The 12,967-nt window shown below is 37.5% G+C and overlaps 1 protein-coding gene across 1 annotated transcript in view; it reads right to left on the reverse strand.

Annotated features, from left to right (window-relative positions):
* SUCLG2 (succinate-CoA ligase GDP-forming subunit beta) overlaps positions 1-12,967 on the reverse strand; it is a 114,335-nt gene that overhangs the window by 51,248 nt on the left and 50,120 nt on the right. The window contains exons 3-7 of the mRNA XM_082288653.1: positions 12,088-12,187; positions 11,870-11,960; positions 5,655-5,807; positions 4,602-4,691; positions 2,066-2,162 (exon numbers count right to left, since the gene is read on the reverse strand). Coding sequence (XP_082144779.1) covers positions 2,066-2,162; positions 4,602-4,691; positions 5,655-5,807; positions 11,870-11,960; positions 12,088-12,187 — 531 coding nt within the window. The remainder of the gene's footprint in view (positions 1-2,065; positions 2,163-4,601; positions 4,692-5,654; positions 5,808-11,869; positions 11,961-12,087; positions 12,188-12,967) is intronic.

Consider the following 12,967-nt stretch of genomic DNA (forward strand, 5'->3'; position numbering starts at 1 on the left):
TGTAACTGATAACAGATTAAATTAAAACAGTATCAAATTTCACTTCAGTGACTGCAGTTTCAGAAAATTGTTTGTGAGTGAGTATAATAAATCTCTTGGAAGAGTCCAGATCTTACCTGGTCAACCATCATGTGGGAACGTGCCAAAAGCAGAAATATTTGCAGTTCCTAATACACTTCTAATGCACTAGAGCTGCTTTAATTACTTTTTCAGCAATGAAATAAGACCATTTTTCTTCTTCAAGCTTTCAGGTGCTTAAATTGCTAAACCAACTCAAAGCTAGAGTACAACTGCAGTTTCAGAGCTCTGTTTACCCTACATACAAACATCCTCAATGTCACATTAATAGAAATTCATTTCTACAGAACACTCATCTTTAACAAAGGCTGTGCTGTACAAAGTAGCAGCAAAAACATGTATTAATATTTATTAAACCATTTTCACTATCAAAAGCACATTGTTACATGCATGATAGATTATACAAATGGATTCTGCTTTTAAACAAATATGGAAGAATGCTCCAACACTTATATTCATGAAGTACTTCTGTTGTTTTTGTTAGCGGTGTAGGATTTTTGTCATCTGCCAATTCAACAGTTTACACTGAGAGCAAACAAAACAAAAACAAACAAACAACAAAAAAAGGAAAGTTCCAGGCTTCTGACCCACTAAGATTAACAAGGCATTTGCTAGGATATTAAACAAGGAAATACATACAACCTAATGGAAATCCACACAAGTGAAAACCACAAAACACAGCAAGAAATAAATCCATCTTATCCATTACTTTGACAAGAATAATGGGCTTTATAAAGAGACTTATATTTTATTATTAGGAAGAGCTGCATTAAGCTATTCAAATGCTCTTCCATTTTTTTTGTCTTTATTCTTCCTTAAGACATTTCAGATGGAGAAACTGCTAGCAAAATGAAATAAGCACAGGAAAACTCCTGTGCATTTCTGCGAGCAAGATGGCTTTCACAGCTTGAAACCCACTCTGTTTCTGCTCCTCAGCTTCCTGGATGCAAAACACATGGGGAAAAACCTCAGAGAAAACAGCATAAAAACTCCTACCATCCCTCAAATTAAGCCCTTCTCACTAAATATGCACAGCCATTCCAGAAGAGCTAACTTGGTAACTTATCCAAATCTTTATTTCCACAGTGCCACCTCACAGTACATCAGCAAGGATGCAAAGCGAGTACCACCACGGTTCTTTCCAGTCTTTAAGAACCACATTTGTTACTTACTGTCCTCTCCCTCACTTGCCTCTACTTGCACACCCAATTTCCCCTCTTGGTACCCACCAATAAGCCTTCAGCACCTCAGTGAAATGAAACAATGAGGAGGTAACTGTGATCCCCCTGGACCAGCCCTACTCTATTTCAATATCCCACAGGCATCTTTAGATCCTCCCCTCTTCACCTTTGTCCGAGTTACTTGGACAAAAATGACAAATAGAGGGAAAAGTTTCAGTTGGAAAACCAAATATTTTAATGAGGTGAAAGCTGATTCAGCTCCTTATTTTTACCCTACACCTCCTCAGCCCTGTAGTCATGGTGCAGGTAGATCAATGACCCTTCTTCTTCCCAAAGGATGTAGCCAAGTGTTCCAACTGAAATTTGTCCTGTGCTCTAGCAGGCTGCAGAGTCATGCACCTTAAAATTTAAATTACCCATATGAATGCAAACATAAAAGAACAAGTTTCTTTCCACACAATCTCAGAAATTCTAGCAGCGTTAACACACACACACAAAAAAACAAACCCAAAAAACCCCACCAAAAAAAATCAAGAAAACCCCAACCTTATACAGAGCAGAAGAGCAGAAAATGTTGCTGTCTCTCACCAAGCAGAACATGTAGAAGCCAATACTTCCCGTATTTGGATGAAACAACAAAAGGTATTGAAAGATAAAATCTGCCATGGGAATATTTATGAATGTTGCTTAAATTACATTACAAAATGAAATTAATACAAAGCTGCTGCTACATGCTTCTATGCAATTTAATTTATAGCTTGCATAAATAAAGAATTATAATGCATTCATTTCCTTCAATTTCTTACCTTGCCCTTCTGGAGTTTCACCAAAGGGATTGACTTCAACCTGAGTGGCATCAATTTTCAAGAAAAGATTATACAGCTTCTTAATTTGATCTGCTGCCTAAATGTGATCAAATGATTTACAGTTACCACACAGAAAAATAGAAGTTCATGTTTTCAAGGCAAAGGTAAACCATTATCGATTATTTTTAATGTATTACATTGCACACCGGTCCTAGATAATTACTGCTTTTATTTCTGTTTTCTTAACCATACTCATGTAGTCTCTTACATTGTTATAATGCAGCATTATGGTACTGTGTAACATTTAGTAAATGTGCATTTAAATACTGCATAAACTGGAGATTTTCTACAAAATAGACAGTGCAACTACTATGACAAGTTTGCTTTGGGAAGTGACTGTTAGGCACCAACACAATGAAGTATTCCCCGGTACGCCGAGATCTGAGCTGCCTTCACGTTCATCAGCCTAAAGGCAGAAACCACAAAGTAGTTTGGGCACTCTGGTGGCTTTAGTAAAAATATCTATTTCTCCTTCCTACATCAGTATGAAATGTTTTCTTGAAGAATTGATGCCCGAAGCATGCTTATTTACTCATTACAAGATACTCTTGCTTGTTCCCCATTACTCCTCATCCTCTATCTCCATGCCCCCTCCCATGGCCAAAAGTACCACCACTGACTACTAATTTCCAAGTCTTTTAATCTTTTAACATTCTTCCACTAATAGAATTACTTAAAAACAGCAACATGAACACGTGTAAAAAAAATCCCTTTGGTTCATTACACACTGTGAACCTATTAGCTGAAATAAGTTTGCAGATGAAGTGCACTAATAAAGAACCACTCAATTTTTTTCCTCTCATTACTGATCAGCTAACTGAAGTACACAACCCAAAAAAAATTGGCACCTCTCCTGATAAGTAAAATGAATTAGACAAAAGAAAGCATAAGTCATGTTATGCTTAGGTTAGTTATGCTTAAAGATTGGTCATGCAAAAGAAAACATCACAACTGGAAAGACTCAACCCCAATCCCAGTTTTGCCCAGAGAGGCAGTGGAGTCCCCATCCCTGGAAGTGTTCAAGGCTAGGCTGGATGAGGCTTTGAGTGACCTGATCTAGTGGAAGGAGCCCCTGCCCATGGCAGGGTACTTGAAATTGGATGGTCTTTAAGGTCCCTTCCAACCTAAACTGCTCTGTGATTCTGTGATAAGATTCCTTAAAGAGCTATAGCTGGGAAGCAGCACACAGATTGCTTAGGAAGCCTTCCCTGCCCAAGAGCTATCAATTGAAGCATTCTCAGTGGGTTTGACTTAAAAGAATTATCAGTTGTAAATGTGCAGCAGCTTCCTTGGCACAAACACTCAGGTTGACAAACAACCCCAAGAGCACAGGGGTGAGGCTCTCAGCAGTGATACTGGGGAGGGAGCCCCACCATGAACCCAGCATTGACTCTGGGCCACCTGAAAAGCTGCTGTTGCCACAGTCCTCTGCTGCAACTGCACCAGAACACCAGAATCACTTTATTTTTATTAAGGGCTGCTCCATCTTTCAGCACCTGTCTGAATTAGGCAGCTTAATGTCAACATTTCTCTTCAAGGTCTACAAGTACTGAGCGTCTTCAAGGCAAAGCAGAAAATCCCATCCTAGAACTAGAGAACATATAAGTAAATACCAGGATTTGTCTGGATAAAAACTATGTCCTCATGCTTCAGTAAATTCCTTTTAGTTGACAGCACAAAGAAAGAAATGCATTCCTGCAGCATTATTTAAATGTGTTGTTTAAAAGTCCATACATATATTGCTGTTAATTTTCAAGTGCCAGAACTCTTCAAGGGTTGAAAGGTTCTACATAATCATTCCTCCTCATTAGCTATACAGCTAAATCTTCAAATGTGTGTTAATCAACTTAATCATTATGCATTTGTTAATTGTATGTTAGGATAGAAAATAATTAAAACTGCTGAATAAAAAATAAAGGAGTTCTACAAAAATGACAGTTTGATACTACAGAAAAAAAACCAGGCCAAAATAGCTTAAATGAGCTCTCTTCTCTTCTCTGCAAAATGATTCATAAAGGCAAATACATATATTCAAAATATATATATGTGTAGAAAGAAATACTGAAAAGACAACAAGCTGGCAGCCCTTTGTTTTGAGTTAAAGATTAAAAATTTTTAAAAGGTTTCAATCACAAATCCAGACACACTTTTATTTCTGCCTATATTAAAAGCCAATTTTCAAAACCAGCTCTACCCATACCATTCACAGAGCTCCAATGGAATTCCAATGAAAGCAAAGGAATCCCACATGGTGGAACAGCATGTTGCCATCGACTGCTTCAAAGACTAGGGACTATCACTTTAAAACAATTAGGCTAAAGCCCAATGACAATTACATAGGTGCAATTTAGTATTTAGAATGTCAAAGTGATTCTGATTTAATGACAGTTGGCCTTTCCTGCCTGCTGGAAAATATTGAACATAGAGCTGGGCTAAAAAGTCTTCAGCCTAAATCAAGGGAGTAGAGTCAAGTTACCTGCTGCTGCAAAGGTCCTTGGAATCCCAAATTTTTTGCCATCTGCAATGCCTGATGATCCTTTATGCCTTCAAAAATATCTATTTCCTCCTGCAACAGTAACATGCATAAATATAGCTAAATATTCAATCTGAATGGAGGTTTATAACTTCAAAAGGAAAACATTTAGTATACATGTGCAAATTAGTAATTAAAGCCTGGCTGTTTGCCAAGGCTCCCCCAGACTGAGGCTATAGCAGCTGCCTATAGGGGATGTTATAATTACCACACTGACTGTGAAACAGTCCTTCCAAAAAATATATAATTCTTCAGAGCTGCACGCTGACAAGACAATGTGACACCAGTTTTCACTTTTAATTACTGTACAGATGGCATTGACGAATATTTAGTCTAGTTAATTTTTATGACATATTTTGGAATATTTTCAAGGCAATGAGTGTCACTGCCCAGTAACACTGTGAAGTTTATATAATTTTAAAATTCACGTTAAATATTTTTACAACTTTTTGAATAATTATACTTGATTGTATCAATTATTTTCTCAGCTGAATAGCTTGTCTACTCATTATCTTGCCACAGTAACATAAAAAATACTTCAGTGTAGTCATCGTTAAGAAAGTAATTACAACAGTTGTATTTCAGATGGAAAAGTCTTGCAGGTACAAAAAAATAATTAACAACTCTGTAAATTAGAGAAAAATGGACACAGAAACAATAAGTATATTGGCACCAACCCACTTGTGAAAAAACTGTGTACCTTCCTGAAAGTGAAACTCACTCATAAAACATTTCAGATACGAAGTTTAACATATCACATAACAGCTAGATTTAAGATCTTTTTCTAAGTGAAAAATTCTAACAAAATCAGATGTTAAATATGCTTCATTTACTAGATGACAGGTCTGACCCTGTATTTGATGAAACACTATTTTTATGGTTCTTCCTGTCTCCTTTCTACATGGAAGAAGGAAAAAAGGGAGAAGAAAGGGGGAAAAAATATTCTTTTAGACAACTGACAAGGAAAATTTTCATTGTAGACCACTATTTCAATACCTTAAAGATAAGTTCTGGGCTAGTTACTGCAACTTCTTCTATGTCCACACCACCCTGAGGACTGCCAACCATGACAGGTCCATTGCAGGCTCTGTCCATCAGAATTGCAAAGTATGTTTCCCTGGAAATATCCAGTGCTTCTGCAACCATCACCTAAAAATGAATAGAGGGAAGAAAAGAAAACATCAGTGGTTCTGACTGGTCCTTCTACTTTGCCTTAAATGCAGCAGTTTGATACTTGCTATCCTGCAAAGAAACATTTGTTTCACTGCTTTTACTACAGTCCTACAATCCCGTGATGTTTTTCCCAAGAAATCTTCCCTCTCTAAACAAGAGACTCCTCTAATGCTGCTCTTCTCACTGGGGCACGCAGCCAGCAATGTAAACCTGGACCACCTCATCGTTGGGGATTTTCCAACAGCTGCTGCTGCATCCGTATTACCTTTTCATCCCGACAAGCACTTTAATGTGCCCCCAGAAAGACGTGAGTCACAAAGGACGCGGTTTGCAGATCACACAGATACAAGGACGGGCACGTTGGCTTTCAGATGCATCTCACCAGCAGTGCTGTTCCTCACCAGTAAACCTCAGGCTTAAATTCCCTCCCTTATTCTGACCAAAGGCCACCCAGCCCTTGTAATCTCTGCACTAAATTCCTGCCCTGCCCAAGTATTTCCTAAGAAAATGGGTTTACTGATAATTCTGCCATCCAGCATTTTACTTTCAGTTTAGAGAGTCAAACAGGTGTGTGTCCTTCAGATGCTGGCACAATCTAGAAACATAGATATCTATTTTTCCACAGAGGTACTACTTTCTAGTTATTACTCTAAGCTACAGAGCCATTTGGTACCAGTACCTGACAGACACCACAGCACAAAACAGAAAGGAGATTCAAATCCCACATTTGGAATCTATGAGTACCACATTAAAAGTGACAGAAATTGGCCCATACCAAGTACTTGCTACGATTTTTTTCCCTCCTCCCAAAAACAACACAAAGTCCTTTCCAATTTAGTATTACAATAACTGTACCTTCCTCTTCACCTGAACTGTTTTTGCAGTAATTTAACAACAGCTATTGAAGCAATTTCAGAGACTGAGTAGTTCTACACTTGCAAAGGACTCACAAAACTGTTCTGATATATATACATATATACTAAATTTTTCCAAATATTCTTAATTTTAGGAAAAAAATCTGCATATGATCATTAATAATTGCTGCCTGTGATCATAACAGATGCCATAATCTAAGGTGCAAAGACTGTAGTTCTGCTCTGCATGACAGTTTTGCTTTTCAATCTGAAAGTGAAGCAGCCACCTCTGCAATTTAATTAGCACTACATTCTTCCTTAATAGAGCTACTACTTCCCGACTTTCAATGGAAGTGGTAGAAATCAGGAAAATCACTTCCCAAATATGAACATAATTAAGAAGGATTAAGTAGCAACATCTTTCTAACACGGTCTGTTTATGAAGTGACAGTTTTGAACAATGATTGCAGACAAAGATCATTGCTGAATGTACCACAAGGAGAAATTAATTCTCTCAGTCAGCAGATCCAAGAGGCATTTTTATACCTGCAGCCTTAAAACTCTGCCTACCCAGCACAAGGTGCTCCATCAAATGAGTATTTCTGGGGTTTTCATAGTTCAAGGACTATAAACAAGAAAGATGCACTATACTTTCACCCAAGTCGCTTTTTTGACATTCTATTCCAGAGTACATAAAAAAGAATGTAGGGGCTTTCTGCCAGGCAGTATGTATTAGAGAAGAGGAGAAAAAAGTGTAAGAAACAAGGAATCAAATAAAGCCCTCAGTGCTCAGAATTGAAGGAAAGATGAAATTTATTTATGGTCATTTTGACTTGGAAGAAATTTGCTTTATAGTAATTTTGTTTCCTTCTACTTTTACCTTGCTTTATTCATACAACATAAGAGGATGTAAAGGAATAGTTCAAATAAGCGACTGTTCAAAAAGGAAAGTAAAGAAAGCCAGGGTGAAGGAGAGAACCAAGAATGCAAAAAACTACTGCACTACTTAAAAGCATCTGCCTATTTCAGTTTACTACAGAGGGATGCTAAAAGACAACTTCAGAGACATAGCTTGGCTACGTGCCAAGATTTGTCAAATTAACGAGCAAGGGTAGGGAAAGCATCCTTGATTTGCTACTATTTTTACCTGCATCCATGTTTTCACCTTCTTATATATCCTGCATCAATGTATCTGAAAAATGTGAGTCAGTTACTTTAGACACAGGTCATATACAACCAACTGATCCTGCTGGATCTTGTCAGAGCTGTTCAGACAGTTTGTGGGAGCTCAGGGTGAGGGCCAGACTTAGGAGGGGAATACATTCAACAAGTTTTGAGGAATACATTTGCAGGCACAGCAGGTGGAACTAACATTATTAAATCAGATACCTTCAACTGCAACTTCCAACTGCAGTGATTGTCCTCACTGTTGCTAATTAACAATGTCAACATCATCAGATACTTCTCTGTCTTAATTCACAAAACTACTGAGAGTCTACTTTGCAATAGACAACCTTAGAACAAAAATTGTCAGACTTTGAAATATCTCTAATTTCTCCCAACAAAGTAACTTGTCCTCACCATCCTCCCTGTTTGAAGCAGAGCAAAGCCAGGGAAGTTGGTGTTCAAAGTCTTTAAACATCATTTGTTTAAGTCTACCTATCACTCACATGACAGAACTAATGCAAACACATTGATGAACAGTTAAGAATAGTGAAATTGAATCTAGAGACTGTTGACTCTTCTCACATTTTGTCTGTTTTGCTTTTGATAAAGAATATGACGCATCATTATCTGTTTACCATATCATATCTATATTTAAAATGTCCTGGGGAAAAATCAGTTTTCATTAAAACTTCCTGACAACTTCAAGCTTTCCTTCTTTGCAACAAATTGCTACCTAAAAGTTTAAGTCACACATCTAATTTCATGAGGGTAACTGTAACAGCTTTTTTTAAACAGAATCAAATATGCAAAATGTTCATTCTGTTATTGCTTGGAGAGAAAACACAGGTAGCGAATTCTCAGGTTGTCATGATAAGAGAAGACTGTCATCACAGATAGCCAGGCTCTCCAAATTCCAAACTGCCATAAGAGGATTTTATGTAAACTCACAAAACAGGTTCCAAGTTATGAGGGAATTGGAGATTGCTATTTATTTGAGAAACATCAATCTGAAGAAGCACAAACACACTTTAAATTCTGTAGCAGGTGCACAAGCTGAGAAAGAAAGCTGAAACCACCATTTTCTGTTTCATAATTATTCTAATTGTAGAAAATCTCTACCTTTTATACCTTCCTTACAAATATATCTAAAAGGTACATGACTTCCACTCCCTGACTTGACACTAGCTCATTGACTGCCTCACAGAAAGCGACATAATAACTATTTTCCTTCTGAAAAATGCTTATTACTTAAATTTTTTAAAACATAGGAGTATTTTAAACTACTCAAACTTTCTAGAACACTGAAAAGTTTAACAAGCACAAACCCTAAAAACATGCCTTTTCTTTTCTTCCTGAGATGCAATTTTCCTTAAGTACATGTAGACACACAAACTCTTCCATACATGCAGAGAGAAAGCACATGCCTTGAAATAGAACAAAAATGCCAGTGATTTGTTCTCATCTTTCCCACTGCCCTTAGCAAGCCCAAAGAGCCTGCCTGGCATTTTCAGTACACTAAGTTCCTGCTGCATTAAATGGTATCTCAGACATAGCTAAATTTGTATGTTTAACAATATTACTGTAGTTTGCCCCTTGATTAAAATGTCAGTATTTGATTTTGTAATCCTGACACTACAAACCGGAGTGCTTCAGCTCCTCTAACTACCTTAAAGATCCCAACATGAGCTAACTTTGTAAACATGAAATGCTTTTAAAAAAGACATAATTTTACTGGGAAATAGTTTTTTGATGACCTAGTGCATAATTTTAAATATGCTTTCTTCACTATCTAATAAGCATAACATTGTGCAAACTGCTACAAAATGAATTAAAGCAGGGTGTATGCTCTTACCATTAATTAGTAAGAATCAAGATCTCAATTCCAAAAACTATAAAACATACTAGTTCAAAGCCAACATACTTTTAAAAGCCAACTCTATAATCAGAATGAAAGTCTATGACAGCAGATGATCAGCTTCAACCAGCGAAAAGCATCACATTGGTTTATCATGGATCAACATTAAAATACTTGCAAACCATGTCCTGAAGGGTTTCCCTGGAACTCTACAGCAAAGGAAGAATACCCAGTCTCTCAAGGCTGTACATAATCCTGTACCACCAAAATAAATATCTGAAGTTCAGTAGTGCAAACTTCACCTTAAACTTCACCTATGCCCCTGCTGCTTAGTCCTGCCTACTGTTCATTCATACAAACAACATGTGGAGGGGGAAGAAAGGAACCACAAGTTAAATATTCTATATCTACACTGTACATGGCACAAAAGTCATCCTAATATAAATCCTTTGAATAATGCACGTGAAAAACCCCCAACACCCACGCCCTTCTTCCATTTCTATCAATTTCAAAGAAAGTTAGAAGCTTCTTTTTCAGAACTGAATCTGTCAATGATGAGCAGGATTGCAATCTGACAAAAGAGCAGAATCTGTGTGTGGATGTATTCAAGGTAGGCCAACTAGGGCAAAAGAATAAAAACAAAGAACTTATAAAAGAAAGCTAAAATACTAATTTTCCCAAGCAGACTGCCTTAATATGGAAAAGGGATATCCTGTCTTATATCCTTAGTATTATCAGGATCTCCGACAGACATGCCTTAATGCTAATACTATTTCTCCTATTTCAATATATAGTATTTCTTTTTAACAACGACTCTGAGGAGTGATGGTAATCTGCTCTCCTTGCTCCCCAGGAGAAGAACTGCCTGAACACCTTCCTCCAGCCCTCATTAGACAGGATCTTTCCAGACAGGTGTTCCTTCCCCTTCTATGCTAATACACCAAGCTGTTCACAGGATATTAAATGTGAACTGCAGTTCCTTCAGCCCATGCCAAATTATTTCCTGGCATCAGATACAGTGTGGCTCTTGCCTACTTACCTGTATAAGGATTCTTGCTCAGTAAAACAAAGCAAGAGATAAAAACAGATACAGCAGATAGGCAATTGCCAGGATTTCCTGACTCACAGAATTTTACTAATTTGAAGGAGAACCTTGCTGAATCTTTACTTCTCTTATTTAGGCCAATACAGAGCAACCCATTTATGCTGAAGCGAATATTGGTGCCTTACAGAAAGCACCATCACTGGAAAATGAACTCCCATGTGCTACCTCAATCACTACCATGAAGATATTTTGGTCTGTATCTGCAATAAGTAGGAAGAATCTCCTGTTCAGACACTTTTTTTTCAATTGAGATCATTCCCATGCAAACCTTTCAATACTTAAAGGGGGCTTAAAGATGGGGACAAACTTAAATACTTAAAGATGGGGACAAACTTTTTAGTAGAGCCTGTTGTAATAGGTCAAGGTGGTTCTAAACTAAAGAAGACGGATTTCGACTACAAATAAGAAAGAAATTTTTTACAGTGAGGGTGGTGAGGCACTGGCACAGGTTGCCCAGAGAGGTGGTGGATGCCCCATCCCTGGAAACATTCAAGGCCAGCTTGGATGGGGCTCTGAACAGCCTGATCTGGTTGAAGATGCCCCTGCTCATTGCAGGGGGTTGGACTGAAGGAATTTTAAAGACCCCTTTCAACTCAAATCATTCTGTGATTCATCTGTCGCTTTATTAAGACTTGCCCAGACCTGAGGGTGACTGAAATACAGATAATATTATTACTACAGGTAATCATGTATCTACTATTTCTGTAAGCAGAATGTTAATGAACATGTACAGCTAATGCTATGTGAACTTATATCACCATTTAGTATGCATTTGATGGAAGATGAGCCTATGACAAAGGATTGCTTTCAATATACAAGGCAGAAATCAATTTATTTTTCCATCAGTGGGTATGCCAAAATTGATGAACAAAATACATACACAAACAGAAAAAAGAAGTAACATTTTCCTTTTCTTTTTTTTTTTTTCATCAATTAGATGCAATCAATCCGGAATTGGAGAAGGATATAAAAAAAAATCTACGTCATTCATCCCAGCTTATTAATGCAAAATTGCAGCTGAAAACAGTTTTCAACTTTTAAGAGGCTAAAATCTTACCTTTTTAACTGTCACACCATCCTTTGGAGTTTGCTTGGTTGACAGATTGTACCCAATCATCTGTTTAGCAAGCTGTTCAACAGTCTTAGGGCTACAAACAAAGGAAAAATGTTAGTTTATTGACAGATATTAAAATAAACAGTCCATAGTTATTGTAAATAGCCTAAATATTATACAAGGAGCAATTTATTTATGTTTCTTTAATTTAAAGTACTTACTCTTTAGTTAGATGAACTCCTCCTTTCAATCCACTATTGAAAATACCTTTCCCTCTCCCTCCAGCCAGAATCTGTGCCTTCAGAACAATTTCCTTTGCCTCTGTAAAAGAAAAGCACATTGCAGTTCTGTAGTTTATCAGTTATTGAGCTTGTTAGTATGAGATTAAAAAGCATTTCCAGGTTGGACTCTTTTAAAACAACAAGAAGTTGTTCATTACTAGTGAGAAATGAAACAAAAGTAAATTCATCACTTCTATAAAGCAACCTTGTTAAAAAAGAATTGCTCAAGGAAGTTAAGGGATGGATATACACAGCTTATTAGATGGATAAATATGTCGTTGTAGAGATCAGAACCATGCTGTTAAAGCTACATAGCGTGCACAACAAACCACACAACCAGCACAGCTCCATGGCTGACACACTAGCATGGTTTTTAAACATAGATCATATTTTGTCTTGAGCACACAACAAAACAGTGCTCATCAAGGGAAATAAATTTGATTCTTTGCTCTGAATGCATGGAAGGAAATGTATGGGGGTGGTTCTTAAAGCAGAAATCCCTATTTCCAAAGGGCAGGTGAGAGCAGAGCAAGGGCAGAAGCTGTGAAAACATTTCATCTGTGAGGCATCACTTGGATCTTTGGCAATTTGAGTGTAACAGTCTCTTAGTAACAGGAAAGTGCAGCAAGACAGTGACAAAAGCAATTGCACCATGTCCTATGTTCCAAACAAAAGCAGTCCCGACATCTTTACAGAGTCAAACACGGGGGAAACGGCGAAGCGGAAACAACCAACCAAACCAAACCATCACTCATGATCTCTGCAGCTCTGGATCACAGCGACTTCTTGAGCCATGAACGCCTCTCAGGTGCCTTTCAGA

The sequence above is a fragment of the Coloeus monedula genome, assembly GCF_965178545.1.
Source record: "Coloeus monedula genome assembly, chromosome: 11".
NCBI lineage: Eukaryota > Metazoa > Chordata > Aves > Passeriformes > Corvidae > Coloeus > Coloeus monedula.